Here is a 21,108-nt window from a genome sequence, read left to right as displayed (position 1 = left end):
TAGTAATTTACAACTTAACAATAGCTTAGGTTACGTAAAATAATTCAATAATAAAGCTGGATAATATGGAGGATTTGTGATGACAAAAAATCAAAATTATCATCTGTCCTGGGGTGCAACTGGTGATAAACATTAGGTTGAAGATACACATCCTGCTAGTGATTTTGGCGTTCTACATTATTTATTTTCTTTCCACTGCATTTAGCCTTCCTAATTTTGAGGTGGCCCATGATGTCTTTCCCGTTGATAACTGAAATGAGTGACTGAGGCAAGTATCTCAATCAATCGAAGTTTATTAAGACCGCTTTTGGGCACACCTGGGAAAAATGCGAGCCGTGACTGTCTGCACCTGTGGCTGTTTTTCCTGAAGAGGCTTTCAGGAGGTTTTACATTTCAGGAGGTTTCTACATTTCCTTAGAGGAAGGAGGAAGGCATGTAGGAAGAAGGACAGGTAGGCAGTAACGCAAATCGTTACATGCTTGTGAGATTTTACTTAGTGCCCAGTAAATCTAAATTTACATAAGGTGAATGTTTGAAGAAAAAAATGGGAGTAACAGAAGAATCAATTATGCAGATATCTCTGGGTAAATAGAAGAATGATGGATCTTGTCTTTAAAGATGGGCTTGTAATCAACATTATCAGTGTGGAATCAAACAGACTTTAGTTTTAGGAGCTAGACTTAGATTGCGGATCTAAAGTTACAATAGGCATGTCCTTGTTTATGGGAGGCCAGCAAAGTTTGACTGAAGAGTGATCTGTGGGGGCAGTCATTTGGGTATGCCTGAGGCCTCTTACCCTTCTGAGGTGGTCTGGCTAATGCATAACGCTAGTAGGAGCAACTTATTTGGAAGAGGGTGTTACATGACTCAGCCTCCGGGCTTAACCTTCCCGTTGGCATAAAAAATTGGGGGGTTCTGAGATTTTTAAAAATTTCTTTTACACAGTGATAGGCCGTGCTAGAAAATACGCACAACTTCCCAAGGGAATGCTCAGTGTTCCCCAGGAGAATAAGTGACCTCTTCAGAGCAAACCTCTCCATTCCTACAGATGATTCCACTTTAAGAGCTTTAAAAAAATACCTAAATTCTTATGTGACAAAACTTATGTCTCCCTCCATTGGATATCACAAACGCTTCAAATACCAGCATCCTGAGAACGATGTTTTCTGGGACATGGAATTACATCTCCAGGGACCACATGAATAATAGAAAGGAAATAACAGGAAACACCAATTTTCCACTTAATTTGAGATCTTGCCTCCGGTTGGGGTGAGTCCAGATGGTCCACGATGAGCAGGACCAGAAGGCCTTATTAGCCACATAATACCCAGGATGGAGACAGACAGCCTCTACAGTATCAACTGCACCTCCACAGCCATACCTTTGCCATTCTTATAGAAGAGCAGTATGAACTAAAAGATTGGGATATTTGACTTGAAACCTAATACTCTCCTACTTAAAAATTTTAAAATAAGATTACATGAACTCATATAATTGAAAGCACTTTGAAATTACAAAGTTTGATTTAAATGTTTCATTTAAAATATTAAGATATTATTAATATAGTGTTTGGTCATATTGCCATTTAGCAAGGATGAAATATGAGTGTATATTATAAGATTTCTCAACATCTTAGATTTACGTCAATTAAAAACTTTTTCTCTTAATATGTTTTCTATTTATATATTTTAATTTCTTTTAAACTAAATACTCCCATACTACCTATATCCAAAATCCTACTTTAAATGAAATTGTTTTTAGCAAGGGGTAAGCTAAAGTAACAAAAATATCTCAAGTTAAAACAATTTTTAATAGAAACTGGGAATTGGATACAGCAAACAGAAAAGAAAAAAAAAATCAATATTTGCTTTTTTCAGATTAGTGTTGTTTTCAACACTGGCTGCCAGAGCACATATTAAGTGAGAACTTGTACTGGCAGTCAGCTAGGAGACCAGGGGTTTACTTCGGGCTCCTTCATTGATAAGCTCATTCATTTTAGATTTCAGTTTCATCTTTCTGGGCTTCACCTTCTCATCTGTAAAATAAGGAAAAAAGAATTTGACTAGATCATCTCTAAGGTTCCCCTCAACTCCGTGATTTTCTAAAAATTAGAAAATATTGAAATTAAAAATTACAAATAGTTGAAGTTAAATAAGAAATCCTAATTTTTATAAAATTAATTTTGGCAATATCTGGGACTGTAACTGAGATTTTCTTTTCTTTTTTTTTTTTTTTCTGAGACAGAGTTTCACTCAGTCGCCCAGGCTAGAGTGCAGTGGTGTGATCTCAGCTCACTGCAACCTCCACCTCCTGAGTTCAAGCAATTCTCCTGCCTTAGCCTCCCACGTAGCTGGGATTACAGGTGTGCACCACCACACCCGGCTAATTTTTTGTATTTTTAGTAGAGACGGGGTTTCACAATGTTGGCCAGGATGGTCTCAAACTCCTGACCTCAGGTGATCTGCCTGCCTCAGCCTCCCAAAGTGCTGGGATTACAGGCGTGAGCCACCACGCCCACCTGTAACTGAGATTTTCTATTTGAACAAATAACGAATGTCATTTCAGAACACTCCTTGTAGATTTCAAAAGGATTTTAATCTAAATTATTACAGAGGCAGATTTTAAAACAACACAAAACACCAATTTTGAAGAGGAATCACTCTCTCATTAACATTCCCAGAAGATAATACATACAAGGAGCCAATTACATTTACATTTTCCCCTGGAATGCTCATTTTAGACAATCTGTTCAAGTTCAGAGCAAAAAGCTCTAATGGGCTTTGATGATAGAGAGAAGACAAGTTAGTTCAGTTTCACCCTGAAGGCCCCAGCAGGTGAGGGAGGTCTCCTGCCACCATCTTTTAGTTAACAAAGGGAAACATACCCAACCTCAAAGCATGTAATAAATTATACTCATTTTTCTTAATTTCAAATTTACTTCCAATATTTGTTAATGTATCACAATATTTCTAATACAAATTTTCAGTATGAGAAGTTTTAAAACAATGATTAAAAAATAAGTTTTAAAACAATAACAAAAAATTACAGAAACTGAGGAAAAGCAATTCTCAAAGCTTTGGGGTGAAACAGGCAAACATCTAAAGAGCTTAATGTATACAAATAAATGTTCTTTTAAAACAAGCAGGCCCTTCCTACTGTTTTCAGGAGGCAGGCAGCCCTGGCAGGAGGGGCCCCCGGGTGTGGGATACACAGACACCACCAGGAAGGTGATGAACGTGGGGGTGTCACAGACTCACCGTATTCTCCTGCCTCTGTCGTAACTGTAAAGTCAAGTCACTCAGCATTTGACTGAGAGTTGCCCGCACAGCAGTGTTTATGCTACGCTGGTGACAGCTGCTTATGTATGTCTCAATGCATACCTGTTAAAGAAATAAGACAGCAACACACATGTCTGCAGGTATCAGCTTATTACCAACATTCTTTGGGATTAACCAGAGAGGATATCAAATCCCTCTTAGACAGAAAGTCAGCCTGATTTAGGACTGGTTATTACTAAATATATTTTAAATCCCTGGAAATTTGTTTTTAAGCATATAGGAAAAATGGTATTTCCCTAAGGAACCACTCTTACAACCTGTTCCTCTGAGCATCATAGGAGAATGCAAATTAGTGATTTTTAGATGTGCCAAATAATTCTATCTAGAATCAACTCGGGTGGCTGGAAATTAATCAGAAAAAGTTCACTTGGTGATGAAATATAACAGAATTTATTAACTCCCAGGTTGTGCAGTGTGGGAAAAGGGTTAGCAAAACCCTTTCTCCTGCTCTATGAATGAGTTTGACCTTGGGTCAACCCTCTAGCTGTGTTCTTCTGGAAATTTCATAAAGGCAGGACATCAGCTGTGTTACTAGGTAGCATGGCTTATGGCAAAAATGTTTCCAAATTCCTATGCTACATCTGAATTGGGAGAACTGTGAATCAACTGTAAATATCTGGTGGGTAGCCACAGGTTTGGGCTTCCCTAGGTGTACTGACTCTTCAAATTGACACATCCTCTGCAGGAACTATGCAAACTCTGCTAATAGAGTTGTTTCAGAAATATTGGTCCTATTTGGGACATAGGGCTTCTAGACCAAGGTGACTGCACTCACCGAGATGGCTCTCATCTCCTTGCATCTATGCTGTCATTTGAGAGCCAGAGGTTCTTCTCTAGGCTGCTGTGAGGACCCCCGGGAATAACAATGCCTAACACTGTCCTGCTTCTGTTTCCTGTCCTGTGTCCTGCAAAGTGAATATAACACCAAGGGTGGCCTATTTGGATCTTGCAAGTCTCCACGTCTAGTTGAGCCTAAAAAGACCCAGTGGTGGCTACTACATGGAGAAATCTCAAATAGAAAAAAAAATCCCTCATTTGATAATATGCTGCTATAAAAGTCATGACTTTTCAGATTTTACAGCCTCTAATTCTTCTGGAAGCCACAGGGATGGGCATGAAAATGCATGCTTTAAATTTGTCTACTTTTTTTCTCTCCGTAAGGTATTCAATTTTACAAAGCATATTTAGAGACACAAAAACCAAAAGAGGTATTTAATTTCCTCAATTATTTCTCTAGGAATAGCTCCAAGATTATCTACAATGAAAATCCAGGGTTCTCACCTACATGGCAAATTTAATTTGATGATTGACAACTGAGACGGGCAAGAGACTATATTTTAATCTTTGTTGCTGCTTCTGCTTAAGCTGGGGAATTTTCTGCCAGGCCTCATGTTATCTTTTTCTTTCTGCCATGCCTCACTATGTTTACCTAGCAGAATTAACTAGGTGAACATAAATTTTTTTTTAAAGTTTAATTTATCTCCTACTGAATGTTAATATTTCAAAGGAGCATTTGAAACTGAAAACAGTATTTGAAAAAACAAAAAAAGGCAGTCTTCTCGACCTGGACAAAACCCAACAACTCCCAAACCTACATTTGAAAGTTGGCCTAGATTAATTCATTTCAGAGTTAAAGAGCAAAAGCAAGTTATAAAGTATTTATTTTTCATAAAAGTACTTAGGGCACATGACTTTTAATTCATTTTCTCAAATAATCATGGATATAGTGGATTTGAAGACACAATAATTTATGCATGCTTAGAAAAAAAAGGTGTTTTAGGCCAGATACGGTGACTCACACCTGTAATCCTAGCACTTTGGGAGGCTGAGGTGGCTGGATTGTTTGAGCCCAAGAGTTTGAGATCTGCCTGGGTGCAACGTGGCAAAACTCTGTCTCTACAAAAAATACACAAATTAGCCGGGCATGGTGGTGCACACTTATAGTCCCAGCTCCAGGCATGGGAGGATCACCTGAGCCTGGGAAGGTAGAGGCTGCAATGAGCCGTGATATCGTGCCACTCCAGCCTGGGTGACAGAGACCCTAACTACCCCCTGAAAGGTGTTTTAATCCTGAAATGCTTCTACTTTTGCATGTGATGAAGTGGTTTTAAAACTTTGAAAATACATCTAGAGACCGCACTGAATCACTTTGATGAAGCCAAGCTCTCCATCGTGCATCATTTGTACTTCATAATTTAACAGTTTTCTTTAAATCTTACATTTTCCCCAGAAATCTTTGTAACTGTTGATCTTTAAGATCTCTAAGCTCTGCCATTTTAAATTTATAGGGGAACTGTAAGCCTTAAAAGCATTACAGATGAAAGAGAAGCTATTTTGAGAGCTGAACTACACACTTAATATAAACTCTCTTGAATACTGAGAAACATATCACTACACAATCTCTGTTAAAAATTACATCATTCACTTTAGACTCATGAAAGAAAGTGCACGCATGAGGAATTGGATTTTATATAACGCAGTGCTGTAAACAGACAAGAACTTTCCAAATAGCTAAGGTTTTTTTTTTTGTTTTTTTGTTTTTTTTAGTTTTAACGCCAGCACTGTTTTTAGTGTTTAGTTGCTAATACTATACATATAACACTTGGACATGACTTATTGCAGGAGGCATTTTATTCAGGGAAAAGGTAAGCATATTTACTCAGCTAAAAAAAAAGTATTAATTTAAGAAGCCCATTTGGCTAAAGTTGGGAGTACAAAGACTGAATATGACAAAAGGTATCCCATTAAATATAAAATTTACCACGTATTTGATGCTATGGTTATCTTTAGGTACCCAGAAAGAAATGCTTTCTCAGCTATCTTGGCATCTTCTAAAGGAAAGTTTCTTACACTTACTGTAATAATATATTGGCAAACTACTAAGATTCATAGAACTAGAGCTTCCATGTTTAAACCTATTCATCGTATTCAAGACCAACTATTTTTAATGTTTTTCTTCCTCTACCTCAGGGCAGTACTAAATGAGCACATTGAATCAAAGCAGCTAAAAGAATACCATGTCCAAAAGCAGGCTGAGTTTCTGGGACAGAGCTCATCAGTTTCTTCTTTTATTCTGCCCATTATTGGTTCTACCTGCCCATGCTCTTCGCTTTCATAAAGCAGAATCAACACTGGGAAAGCCTAAGTCCTGCACCTTTGCCAGAGGCTTAAAGGGCCAAGTCAAATACCTTGTGAAAAGCCCTATAGGGACCTGATCACAGGGAACACACAAAGATGCAGGGCAGTGAGGAGGTTATAAGGGACACTTTGTGATCATTTCACTGATTTGTAAACATCCAGCTTTATAACATGCTAAACAGAACTGAGAGCAAACACAAATGGTTAATGATACAAAATAAACCCCAAAGGTAGAAGGAAAAAGAACAAGAAAACACAAGTCTGCAGGCCATACATAAGCAATAAAAGCTTTACATCACTGAGTAAGTAGACTGATAGATAATAGTACTAGGTTAAACCCAGGGAGAAATCACTAAAGCATTTAATATGAAGCAGCACATATATATATATATATGCCAAAGGGATCACAAATATTAAAGAAGATGCCACAATAAAAATGTGCTTAGCTTTATAAAATACGTATGATCTTCATTTTGTTGAACTGTGCAATTACCTTCTCTTTCCCACCTGAATGGGGTTATTGGCACTGCTTTGTTAAAATCATGCATAATACTAATAAATTCCATAAAGAGAAGAGCTAGTATATTGTCAACTTGGAAACTTTTATAGGGATGAAAAATAATCTATGGTGATTAAAAGTAGAAAGGATCAGAGATTAAGCTATAAAAAAGCAGAAGGAATGTCCTCTATGTAGGGAAGACTATAAACGCTTCTTGAACACATTAGTACCAGAGAAAATCTTGGCTATCACTATAAGTCTAAGTTTCATGATTAATCATGCTGACAACTCAGTTGCCAGGCTATTCCTTATTCTCTCTTTCCTAAGACAGGTCAACAGGTAGGTATGTGGCAAGAGGCATGTCATCAAATGGGTTCTGCTGATGCAAACACACACACACACACACACACACACACACACACACACACGGCATGAACTGAAGTTGTTTTATTATTTCTAGGAAACAGCTGTATAAGTAAGTCCGATCACCACGTTAGGTAGGGAAGTTGGCTAGTTTTCCTTTTGGATGTCAGCTCAAAAGTAAATTCTAAAAGTGCCAGGCATACCCGGAGAAATCTGATTGTGACTTGCCTCTTCCTCCTCCATGGTCTTCTTAGCTTAAGTTGGTATATTAAAATGGCTTAAGACACCTTAACCCATCAATTCATGCACCTTTCCAGGTCTACAGAAGATTGGCTGAGAACCAGTCCAAACTGAAGCAGAGACACTGGTCTGTGTGTCTTCTAACTCCAAACAACTTCTTCACAAGCCACGCAAGTAAGAGGTTTAAGGAAGGTGTGGAAATTCCTTGCCAAAGAAACAATAACTTACTTACTTAAAGCCCATCTAGCAGTAACTAGATAAAAAACAGACTCCTTGGAGGAGTCAAACTAGGATCAATAGAGACTGGCACACAGGAAAGAAAGGGTTTCAGGAAGGAAAAGTGAAGCTCCTTGAAATGCGATTTCCCCACTCAACTGGTCTCAACTGGTTTGAGGTCGTGGTCCTGCTTCCTTAGCTAGTTTTCTTGCCAGGAGATGGGGTTACTCCTTCCAGTCTTACAGAGAACATAACATAACAAGATGCTTCCAAGATAAATAGATCACGGCATCTGTGTACTTTTCTGTGGGATTATATCTGAGACTATCTGTTTCTTAATTGCAGAACATTTTATTTCAGGTATGTCTCAGAAATAATGCTACCATATCAGAGTAAAAGAAGTATTGGCCGGGTATGGTGGCTCATGTCTGTAATCCCAGCACTTTCGGAGGCCGAGGCAGGTGGATCACGAGGTCAGGAGTTAGAGACCAGCCTGGCCAATATGGCGAAATCCCATCTCCACTAAAAATAAAAAAAACTAGCCAGGCATGGTGGCGTGCACCTGTAGTCCCAGCTACTCGAGAGGCTGAGGCAGGAGAATCACTTGAACCCAGGAGGTGGGGGTTGCAGTGAGCCGAGATTACGCCACTGCACTCCAGCCTGGGCAATAGAGGGAGACTCTGTCCCCCGTGCCCCCCCCCCCCGCAAAAGAACTATCACTGAACATTTCAAGAGCTATAAACCAGCTCAATCTAAAAAACAGTTTAGTGACAACGAGAACTGTTAAATTAGAACCGCTGGTGGCAGGTGTTGAGTGTCAATATTTTTTCAAGCCCCCCAGGGTAACAAGTGAAACTACTACTAACCTCCAATCCTCTGATGTGTTATATAAAATGCTCAGAAAAGACACACTATCCATATGGAAAGATACTGGAAAAAGTGGCATATTCCCTATGGCCACGTGAATCTATGGTCACAAAAAAATGAAATGAATCAACACTTGAGCTATATATATAAAAACACCATAGAACAAGTATCTAACGAAATGCCTCGGTAAAGGTCCAATGGTATAAGACTCCTAAGAACTTCAGTTGGTCGCCAATATTATTATGGCAAGATTCTGCTAACATTCTCTAAGACTGATGGGGAGCCAGGAAGCAATACAGCAGACTGATTAACAGTATATGTTTGCAATATTAAAAGTCTGGATTTGAATATCTACCTGTAGAAACCTGAGCAAGCAGACTTCACTTTGCTTGGGTTCTTTATCAAGTTGTGGCAAAAATTAAAGGAGAATACATGTAAAATGCCACTTATTGCCATGCTTTAGGGACTCAGTGACCAGTAGCTATTATTATTAACCAGTATATTACAACATACCAGAATCTCTGGGACACATTTAAAGCAGTATGTAGAGGGAAACTTATAGCACTAAATGCCCACAAGAGAAATCAGGAAAGAAACTGACACCCTAACTTCACAATTAAAAAAGCTAGAGAAGCAAGAGCAAACACATTCAAAAGCTAGCAGAAGGCAAGAAATAACTAAGATCAGAGCAGAACTGAAGGAGACAGAGAGACAAAAAACCCTTAAAAAAAATCAATGAATCCAGGAGCTGGTTTTTTGAAAAGATCAACAAAATTGATAGACCGCTAGCAAGATTAATAAAGAAGAAAAGAGAGGAGAATCAAATAGATGTAATAAAAAATGATAAAGGGGATATCACCACCGACCCCACAGAAATACAAACTACCATCAGAGAATACTATAAACACATCTATGCAAATAAACTAGAAAATCTAGAAGAAATGGATAAATTCCTGGACACATATACTCTCCCAAGACTAAACCAGGAAGAAGCTGAATTCCTGAATAGACCAATAGCAGGCTCTGAAATTGAGGCAATAATTAATAGCCTACCAACCAAAAAAAGTCCAGGGCCAGACGGATTCACAGCCGATTTCTACCAGAGGTACAAAGAGGAGCTGGTACCATTCCTTCTGAAACTATTCCAATCAATAGAAAAAGAAGGAATCCTCCCCAACTCATTTTATGAGGCCAACATTATCCTGATACCAAAGCCTGGCAGAAACACACACAAAAAAAGAGAATTTTAGACCAATATCCCTGATGAACATCGATACAAAAATTCTCAATGAAATACTGGCAAACCGAATCCAGTAGCACATCAAAAAGCTTACCTACCATGATCAAGTGGGCTTCATCCCTGGGATGCAAGGCTGGTTCAACATACACAAATCAATAAACGTAATCCAGCATATAAACAGAACCAAAGACAAAAACCACATGATTATCTCAATAGATGTAAAAAAGGCCTTTAACAAAATTCAACAGCCCTTCATGCTAAAAACTCTCAATAAATTCGGTATTGATGGAACGTATCTCAAAATAAGAGCTATTAGGACAAACCCACAGCCAATATCATACTGAATGGGCAAAAACTGGAAGCATTCCCTTTGAAAACTGGCACAAGACAGGGATGCCCTCTCTCACCACTCCTATTCAACATAGTGTTGGAAGTTCTGGCCGGGGCAATCAGGCAGGAGAAAGAAATAAAGGTATTCAATTAGGAAAAGAGGAAGCCAAATTGTCCCTGTTTGCAGATGACATGATTGTGTATCTAGAAAACCCCATCGTCTCAGCCCAAAAATCTTCTTAAGCTGATAAGCAACTTCAGCAAAGTCTCAGGATACAAAATCAATGTGCAAAAATCACAAACATTCTTTTACACCAATAACAGAGAGTCAAATCAGGAGTGAACTCCCATTCACAATTGCTTCAAAGAGAATAAAATACCTAGGAATCCAACTTACAAGGGATGTGAAGGACCTCTTCAAGGAGAACTACAAACTACTGCTCAGTGAAATAAAAGAGGACACAAACAAATGGAAGAACATACCATGCTCACGGGTAGGAAGAATCAATATCGTGAAAATGGCCATACTGTCCAAGGAACACTTTTACACTGTTGATGGGACTGTAAACTAGTTCAACCATTGTGGAAGACAGTATGTTGATTCCTCAAGGATCTAGAACTAGAAATACCATTTGACCCAGCCATCCCATTACTGGGTATATCCCAAAGGATTATAAATCATGCTGCCATAAAGACACATGCACACATATGTTTATTGTGGCACTATTCAAAATAGCAAAGACTTGGAACCAACCCAAATGTCCATCAGTGACAGACTGGATTAAGAAAATGTGGCACATATACACCATGGAACACTATGCAGCCATAAAAAAGGATGAGTTCATGTCCTTTGTAGGACATGGATGCAGTTGGAAACCATCATTCTCAGCAAACTATCACGAGAACAGAAAACCAAACACCACATGTTCTCACTCATAGGTGGGAATTGAACAATGAGAACACTTGGACACAGGAAGGGGAACATCACACACCGGGGCCTGTTGTGGGGTGGGGGGAGGGGAGAGGGATAGCATTAGGAGATATACCTAACGTAAATGACGAGTTAATGGGTGCAGCACACCAACATGGCACATGTAAACATACGTAACAAACCTGCACGTTGTGCACATGTACCCTAGAACTTAAAGTAAAATAATAATAAAAAATTAACCGGTATATTAGAATGGAGGGCTGGGTGGATGGAAGGAATAACAATAAAAAAGGTGTTTTTCATACCCTGAAAGTATGAATCTTAAGAGGAAAAAACAATGGCCTTTGAGACAGATTTTGCTGACCCTGACAGCATGATACAGAATCAAAGACTGGAAGTTTCCATGAGTCAATAAGATCAAACCAGCAAACATACATTTATGAACTAGGTTTTCTGCTTTTGAGAAATCCCAGAGAAGCCTTTAGCAGGTATAAAAATCTCTCCAATGGAACAGGCTCACCGCAGCCTCCACCTCCCAGGTTTAACCAATTCTCCTGCCTCAGCCTCCCAAGTAGCTGGGATTACAGACATGTGCCACCACGTCTGGCTAATTTGTATTTTTAGTAGAGATGGGGTTTCTCCATGTTGGTTAGGCTGGTCTCGAACTCCCAACCTCAGGTGATCTGCCCGCCTCGGCCTCCCAAAGTGCTGGGATTACAGGCGTGAGCCACTACGCCCAGCCCCACCTTTTCTTTTACTCCAAGACCTTGGCAGTTTCTGCTCTTACAGCTTTTTCCTATATGAAGGTAACTTTCCTTGGAAAACTCAACATATCTGCTACTCCGGGCATAATATTAGCAGAAATCTTGGGCTCAGCTTTCAATAAATGAAGAGAAGGGCTATGCATCCATATGGAGTTTTAATAACGATTTCATAAAATTGAACAGAAAGCACTTGTTGGATATTTCATAATTGTCCATTTTTATATTTGGTAATCTTTCTTATGCATCCTCTGTCACAGAGGATGCTGTTGTAAAAACCTTTCATTATTGCAGTTTAATTAAGCAAGTTAAATTTAGATACACAAATGAAGGCTGCCCTCTTATTTACATTTTGAGAGCTTAATGGTCCTTTTATAGCTTCTGAACCTTGGGGAAATAGCCTCATTTTTCATACTTAAGTACACATCCCACTTCCTGATCAGCAGGTTTCAGGGTAAACACTATTCATGAATAATAGTCAATGTACACAAAAGTAAGCAGGAAGAGAATATCTAGATTCCTTCTTAACATTTCCACAGGAGATTTAAATGGTTTAAGATGCTTTTATAAATTGCTTCCCTATTTCAAACATGACAATGGCAAACATTTCACATTTACCATGCGGCTGGACTTGCACTAAAAGCTTTTTATATGGATTGTATTTTTATTCTCTAATTAGCACAACTACACTATGAGCTCAGTATCACTTATCATTTCATCTACAGAGAGCAAACAAGAGGCCGGGACAGGCATCCGAGGCAACACCATTGGGGAGAGTAGAGCCGGGTTCACATCTAAGCAGTACGACTTCGGAGCCCATTTTTCTCTCCCACCAAGCTCAAATGCCTTTGTCATTATATTGTTCTTTGGCTACGATCTGTTGTTGTTGTTTTTCCTTTCCTGGTTTTGGAAGGGGCCACAGTGTTTCCATGTTGCATCCTATCTGGACAGGCCTGCTGTGTCTTTTTATTTTGGCTTCCAGATACTCTCAGTGAACACCCTTCACTCGTGCCAAACTTGGTGGTATATGCCTATTATTCAGGAATTACATTTTCACTCATTCTGACTCTCATTCAAAAACTGGTTCTTGTGAGGTTGTTAGTATCAACAACCTCAATCCCTGGCAGCCCTCTCTTCCTCAAGACCCTCTGCTCCTTGTCTCTCCTTCCCCCTAGTTCCATCAGCAGGGGCAGTGGCTTGACACTTCCCCTCTCTTCCTCCATATGGCAAAGGGCTAACAAGCCTCTTACACACCAATCCTGCTTCTTGCTACTTTCAGAAACAACACTGTCTTTTGGAAAGTGAACCTGCAAATAATGAAAGAGCTCACAGGGCTCTCTTAAAATTCAATTAAAAACAAATACCGATAAAACAAACACAGAGTATCCATATAAATGTGTAAAGGGAAGTATTCTTTCCATCTATATTAATACATATTTTTAAAGTGACTTGTATTGTAATGAGAGGTCAGCTGATTGGCTGCTGCTTTCTGACAGTCACATAAAAATTTTCTACATGCTCAAAAATAATTTTCTCTTAATTTTCACTCTTTAATACCACATAATACCACCATAAAAAACACATGTATCTGCCAATATAAGAACTCTCCATGAGTGCTGATAATTAGCCTTTTTCTCCATCATTTGAGAACACAGAAAATCATTCCTCTTTGTGGTTTGAATGTATACTCTTATCAGAACATACAAATCCTGTAGATATTCTTTTCAAGAAATGGAAGGGAAATTATTCTAAGCATATTAAAGTTCAGCTTTGAAATGATAATGTTTCCAAAAGCCAAAGGCATATGCCAGGCATTCAAGAAGCCAAGTTTTCTGTTGGACATATTTTTGGGAGTGCTGGAAGGCACACATTACTCCGGGCTGCAATACAGATTGAAAAGAGAAGGCTTTTCAATAATCATTACAAAAGGCATTCTTCAGGGTTTTGAAGATGCGGAGGGGATTTAATCTATAAACATCTCTCTAAATCTCCTATGATTTAAAAAACTAGTTTTTTAAATCAAATGCTTTTTCAATTAATCGTAGGCAAATTAGACCAAGAAAGCAATATGCCTGGGTAGAGCAGGGTAAGGGGAACCAGTACTGTTATTTACATGGTTAAGGCCTCAAGTGAAGCAAACGTAAGCATGCAGGGCTCTGAGACACAGGGCACTACAACTAAGAATGGCGCACCACACAGCATGCTTCCCACAGATCAATTCCTTAGCAGAAATTCCCCTGGTAGTAATCAGAGAAGGGTTCACTCCAGTGCTAGGGCTTAGTTCCACCCCAATATTTATCCCAGTTAGAGATAAAGCAGCTGTGAACAGGAGGCACAGACACAAGCAGTACTCACCTCCGCGATCTTCAGCACGGCACTCCCATTCAGATCAAATGTCGGTGTGTAGGTGATGCACAGTAAAACCTTTAACAAGGTGAGAGATGAAAGAAGAGACAAGGGGTTAACAGTATGAAAATTCACTGTTGTTTCATATGCCATTTGTGTAGTCCTGTTTTTATGATTCCTTTGCTATTTGCTTTATCTAATGTTTCTTTATATCCCACCCACTGCTTTCTCATTAGTGGCCGCACATTGCATAATAAAGTAGAGACCATCCTTTAAAAAATAAAGGCTGCTAATCTCTCCCTGTGGAAAGGACTTGCAAGACTGGCCAGAAACAGCGTCTTTTAACAGCTCCAGGAGGTGTGTCCAGTAACAGCAAAAACCACAAAAGAGTTGTTTAGTAGCAGTCATTTTAAAAATGCCAGGCTTAATGCTAGACACTTCACATGAATTATCTAGGTTGATCTTCTAAATAAGTGTTATTATTATTATTGCCCCCGTTTTACTGGTGAGAAAACCAAAATTCCATGATTAAATATGTTACCTAAGGTCACACAGGTAGCAAGTTGTTGAACGCAAGTAATCTGCCTCCATGTGCCCACTCACTAGGCAAAGCCATCTCCACCTCTTCTGGGACTCAAAGGTCAGTGCCATTTTCTATTCCTATCCCCTTCCCAAATCCACATGGAATTAGAAATTCTTTTATGGCATTGTCCTCTTCCCTCTTGCAATTTCTTCCAGAATGCTGCATGGGGTTTACTTACTCCCCTTATTTTCCAAGATACATAGACAATGGGTCGATGACATTTGCAAGATCTTTCAGGACCACTAAAAACTTCACTTTCTACTTGTAGAGCCTTTAGGGAACAGATCAATAAAAGCCTGTGGCATTTTAAGAATTGCTTCTCAATTTGTGGGTAAGAGGCTACTCTCTCCCTCTTCACTTAGCTCTGACTTTTCTTGCTGTAGAAGACAGACACAAGAGTGCTGATGTCTGCTCCTTTATCTCAAACCCCACAGCCATTCCCTGCCTGCAGCTTGGCCTGCCAGGGGCAATCTTCTGAACATTTTTCTCATCTGTTCAATTCATGAAGGAGCATGGAAGCCTAGCAAATTTACTTAATACAGGAAACTGCAATTGTCAGATGTGACAGGAAATCTCTGCCCATCTCTCAGTCTTAGCTGTCAGCTAGGCCAGTCCTAGGAACAGTTGCTCCTTCATAGAAAGCAAGTGTGTATGCAATTAAAGGGGGAGGGAAAGATTTTTTTTTTTTTTTTTTTTGCCACATTTAGTCACAAGGGTGGGTATTAATTGCAGGGGTGCTCCTCAGTCTTTTGATTCTTAAAGGGACTTAATCCAAGAATCAACACCAGATAAAAATCGGCTCAGTCACCTGGGCACAGTGGCCCACACCTGTAATCCCAGCACTTTGCAAAACTGAGGTGGGCAGATCACTTGAGGTCAGGAGTTCAAGACCAGCCTGAGCAACATGGCAAAACCCCATCTCTACTAAAAATACACACACACACACACACACACACAAAGATTAGCCGGGCATGGTGGTGGGCACCTGTAATTCCAGCTGTTTGGGAGACTGAGGCATGAGAATCACTTGAACCCGGGAGGCAGATGTTGCAGTGAGCCGAGATCACACTGTTGCACTCCAGCCTGGGCGACAGAGTGAGACTCCATCTCAAAAAAAAAAAAAAAAAAAAAAAATCGTCTCAGTGCCAAGGCGATTAAGAAAAAGGGACTGGGGAGCAACTGCCCCTTGGCCTCAAGGGAAATGGCTTTCTTTTGTTTCATTACAATCTTTGGGAGTTGGGATTTGGTAGGCAGGGAGTGATGAAGCTGAGGACAGCAGGGTCACCAGGACCTACCCTGGGCTTGGAGGGAGGCTACGTCTTCCAGGCCCCTATAAGTACATAGTGGTGGTCCCATGGCTGAAAAGCCCTGTTCTTGGCTCCTCCTCTACTTGTTTTACCACGCAGCTTGATTGGCTTCTTTCCAGTCTCAACTTAGATGTCGCCCCCTCAGAGAGACGTTCCCAGATGCCCCTCTCTAAAGTACTTGCTGTCACATCTCCTTGTTTCATTTACTTCAGAGCAGACATCAGTCTCACAAATGACTTGTTTGCTTATTTGCAATCTTCTCATTAGACTATACTATCCGTGGAGCCTCTGAAAGGCCCTCAGGATACTGTCACATGATGCTTTCTTACTTTGAGGTTTTTTATCTTTAGTGCCATGTTTCATGGTGGGCGGTGGGGAGTCTGAGGTGGTGGTGGCCAGCAGAGGCCACTTGGTCCAGCTGGGCTCTTGATTTTTTAAGTATTGACAATAAAGACTGGTATCACTTTACAATATGAAAATAATGATGGCAAACATTTGTCCGCACTGGTTAATTATTAACATTGCTTATAGGACTGACGATTGACTTTCTGACTTCTGTGGCTCTATGCGTTCATACAAGGTACACAAAGGTAGGTTTAGGAAGAAGCGTTCAAAACTTGACCCAGTTTTCTGTGAGCAAGAGCTGCTTTTCGGCAGCAGTGGCTGGAAGCAGGAGCAGTTCCCATGGTGAGGTCTTCGTGAGGGTGTTGAGTTAGCAGTATCGGTAATAAAGATTCTTAGGGGAATGCAGGAAGCTTGACTTCCTGTGTTTCAGGGAAACCCAGCATATGCAGAAGGAGGCCTCCCTGCAACAGTCCACAGAAGCTGAGGATACCTGCACCCAGGCCCCCAGCCAATGCTGACCATGTTCACAGGATGTTGGAAGGAAGGCTTTCCACACCTAATGTCTGGCCAGCAATAGTCAAAGACTCACTGAGCTATATGCGGGGGGAGGGGGAGGGAAACAGGAAATAATGAAAGGAAGGTAAAGCACATTAATGGAGCCAGTTCCTTAAGCTCATGCAGTTTGTTGCATGAAAAGCACAGCAGATTTTAATTACAGGGCTGATGGTATCCACGTCCTCCTGGGACTCACAAGATATAGTAAGGGCAGAGTGTCTAGCCAGGATGATGCAGCAGATGAAAATGACTTATCAAAACTGTTGATGCTCCCAATGTGTTAATTCGCTAGATTAAAACACGGACTAGGGGTAGAAAATTTAGGGCAATAACAAATTGAAATAATCTGACTTCCATTGCATAATGAGAGGGCAACAAGTTTAGATTAACATTCTGAGCATGCTGGCCCCATGGAAAACAGAAGCAGCTAAATATTGAGGGCAATTTTATTAAAAATATATCCTTCACAGGGTCATTAAAGCATATTGACTAAATTACCATGGAACAGCAGGAACTTGAGTGATGGGTAGCGTCTTGCAATCTATACCAGCTTGCAGAAACTGCCTTCATAAATGAGCCACAAGGAAAATAGGGAAAACAGGGACAAAGCTTTCCATGAAAATGGAAAAATCATTCAATGGCTAATAAAAGTCCCAGATCACTTTATTTAAAAACTTGATAACTGAATAGCTACTATGTGCAAGAAGCAATCCCTCAATTTAAAATGTGTACAGAAACCCTGGGTTTAGGAAAAAAAATTAGAATTAGACTTGAAAGGAGAAAGCAAAGCTGATTTATTGCAAGAATTGGGCACAAGTGATAAGAATCTAGAAAATAGGGGAGCATCACACACTGGGTCCTATTGTGGGGAGGGGGAGGGGGAAGGGGGGAGGGGGGGGAGGGGGAAGGGGGAGGGGGAAGGGGGAGGGGGAAGGGGGAGGGGGAAGGGGGAGGGGGAAGGGGGAGGGGGAAGGGGGAGGGGGAAGGGGGGAGGGGGAAGGGGGAGGGGGAAGGGGGAGGGGGAAGGGGGAGGGGGAAGGGGGAGGGGGAAGGGGGAGGGGGAAGGGGGGAGGAGGGGGGGGGAGGGGAGAGGGATAGCTAATGTAAATGGAGATATACCTAATTAGGAGATATACCTAATGTAAATGACGAGTTAATGGGTGCAGCACACCAACATGGCACAAGTATACATATGTAACAAACCTGCACGTTGTGCACACGTACCCTAGAACTTAAAGTATAATTAAAAAAAAAAAAAAAGAGAGAGAGAAAGAAAAAGAATCTAGAAAATGCGGTCACGTTAAGATGAGAGAGGGATGGATGTGGACAGATAATGATGACGAGTACAGAATCGCAGATGTGCTCTTTTAAGAATATCCTGAATTAATCCTCTCCCAAGGACATGTCCTGGTCATGATCGGGAGTTTCCCTGCCCAGTGGCCATGATCAGGGCAGAGCAGAGGCTATGATGTCAGGGCCACAAATGAGACATGATCATGCATGTGACTTGGTGTTTAATTGCTGTGTGACTTTGTCTATGTCCCCTAGCCCTTTACCTTTAAAATTCCCATCCCACCTTCCAAGGATATTTACAGTAACAAATAAATTAAATGAATGTTTAAAGAAATAGTGCAGATGAGAGAGATCTTTAAGACTGTCTTCTCACAGAAGCTACACAAGTCTCATTTGATGTAGTTCATGGTAGCTACTCCGACATAGATGATTAGGCTTATTTCAAGTAAAAAAAAAAAATTAGAAATATCAGATAATCCACATTGAAAAGCAAAAAACCTTTGATTTTCACTCTATGTCTTATCAATGCCACAAGTTCTCATTTTTCTGATCCAGCTCCACTTTCTTCCTTCTGTCCTCCCTTTTAGGCTACGATTCAATTCCAGTCATTATTCACTAAGGTTCTAATTGCTGTGGGATTACAATATAAAGGAAGCACAGTCTTTGACATCAAAAAAACCCTCACCATGTATTGGAGAAATGAATGCCCGCAACTGTTCTTCAAGGCTGGCTGTGATAAGTGCTTTCGCAATTGGGAGGTATATAATAATTTGGAAGGCTAGAAGACACAATAACTTTGGAGAAGACAGACTTTGCAGATGAGAGGACATGTGAACAAACCACCAATACTGGAGAGAAAAGGGAGGGAAAGACGCGCCAAGCGAAGAAGTGTCATGAGCAAGGCATAGAAGTATGAAAGCAGAGGCCAGGGATGATGCTAGAAAGATCAGCTGGAAATTTACTGGATGTCAATTTAAATGCCTTATGTTAAGTGCTTCATACATATTAGGACTGGTCAGGCCAATAAATTATAACTAAAAGGAGATAAACTAGGGCAAATTGGAAGTCAGAGAGATAAAACAGGCACTTAATAAAATACAGACGATGTCGAAGACAGATCCTAGTTGTTCCAGTGGCAATGAACTGACTGTTGCACATTTGGAAAAAAGATGCAGGGAGAGTGGAAGGCAATAGTCACCCGTGTTTGAAACCTGGGTACCATCCTACCATTGCCCTCCCACCAACCCCTACTGTCCTAGTCCACCTAGCTGACATCTCTCATACCCCACCATTCCCACATATTTTACAAAGCTTTATATTATATATTAATGAAGTAACATGCTTTGGAGAACAGAAATATAATTCGTTCAAATTGCATAATATAAAATACTTAATGCTACAGAATGGGCAGACAACTCAAAACGCTTATTCCTATAGCACTTATTTGGAACAGTTTAGATACACTACTTAAATCTGTATACTTACACACATACGCACACACACACGCACACATCATTGGATTTCTCAGCTTCTTAGCAATAAGGTCTACCTTTGTTGATGCCTGCTATGTTTATAGCACCTTGCTGGGCCCTGGGAGGTGCCAGGAGCAGCTGGGCCTTGGCCCATGCTCAATACCTTCTATAAAATGTCCAGATGAATGGTCATCCTCACAGTTTCAGTGGAACTGTGCATCTATGTGCCTATTCATGATTGTAAAATGTGTAGACAATGTAGTAAAACAGCCCTGGTGGTATGGAAGAAAACTGTTCTGGGCATCTGAATGTCAGATCCAGGTGGCCTGACTGGTGAAAGGCAGTTTTTGTAACCAAGCAAGGTAATACTGGAGTTTCAGGTGATCTGGTTAGGGAAATTATAATTTTGTAATCCCTCATTCAGGATTACCAAATTACACTAATCTGGCAGGACCTCGCTTGGATGGGGAGAAAATCATCTCTAGTATAAGCAGAAAGCATCTCCCATGAGACATTTCTGGTATTTCCCATTATGCTCTGCTGAGAACCTATCTTCTGCACTCACCATCATAAATGGTGACTTGTACAGGGTTTATGAGTTGAAGAGCTCATTTCTGTCAAGGTTCCAACAGAGCCCTCTGCAGGACCATTTCCAGGGGATTCAAGGGTGAAGAAGTGAGTCCTGAAGTGATGAGAGAACAGCTCCGTGGCCACACTACATCTACCTGTGTGCTGGATTATTCAGGCTCTCATTCATTCACTCAACAAATATCTGCTGAGGTGTTGCTAGAGGCCACATCCAGTGTAGGTATTGGATACACAGCAGTGAACAAATAAGATAATCTCTTATCTTGCAGAGCTAACATCTGGTACGAAGGTGGTCATAAAATAAAAAATTACAATAAGCTGTAATGAATATTCTGAATGGGAAAATGCAGTGTCCTCTGGGAAGGCATGTCAGGGTCTAACACATAATACACAAGGTGTAATGCTGTATTCATCCTCTCATGGAACTCTAAATTTCACATGTTATAATACATATAAATCAAACCTAGGGGAAGAGAAAAGGGTACCATCAAAATGGGAGCTGATTTTGGGGAGTCAATCTACCTGTATGCCATATGGTGGGCATGAGGGCCTACTGAATGAACAAGAAATTATTTTTCCTTTTTCTTAAACTGTTAAAAATTATTTTAATTAACACACAACTCCTTGGGGGGAACTGTGGTTTCATTTTTCAAAATATCAGATGTTATTTATAAATCAAACCAAACAAAATAAGCT

General features: G+C 40.3%; 1 protein-coding gene across 3 annotated transcripts in view; it reads right to left on the bottom strand.

Moving 5' to 3' along the window:
- The window catches only part of ARFGEF3 (ARFGEF family member 3), a 189,684-nt gene that overhangs the window by 106,918 nt on the left and 61,658 nt on the right, over positions 1-21,108 (bottom strand). Inside the window, exons 1-3 of one of the 3 annotated variants that reach the window (XM_065543459.2) lie at positions 15,838-15,954; positions 14,279-14,347; positions 3,258-3,380 (exon numbers count right to left, since the gene is read on the bottom strand). In XM_065543459.2, the coding sequence (XP_065399531.1) occupies positions 3,258-3,380; positions 14,279-14,347; positions 15,838-15,870 (225 nt within the window). In that variant the 5' untranslated portion in view covers positions 15,871-15,954. Of the gene's footprint in view, positions 1-3,257; positions 3,381-14,278; positions 14,348-15,837; positions 15,955-21,108 lie in introns of those variants that run through there. The other 2 variants (XM_005551963.5, XM_074037117.1) reach the window with 2 other exon arrangements.

The sequence above is a fragment of the Macaca fascicularis genome, chromosome 4 (genome assembly GCF_037993035.2).
Source record: "Macaca fascicularis isolate 582-1 chromosome 4, T2T-MFA8v1.1".
NCBI lineage: Eukaryota > Metazoa > Chordata > Mammalia > Primates > Cercopithecidae > Macaca > Macaca fascicularis.
Note: the sequence above shows the minus strand (reverse complement) of the source record. Positions and strands in the feature narration are given on the sequence as shown.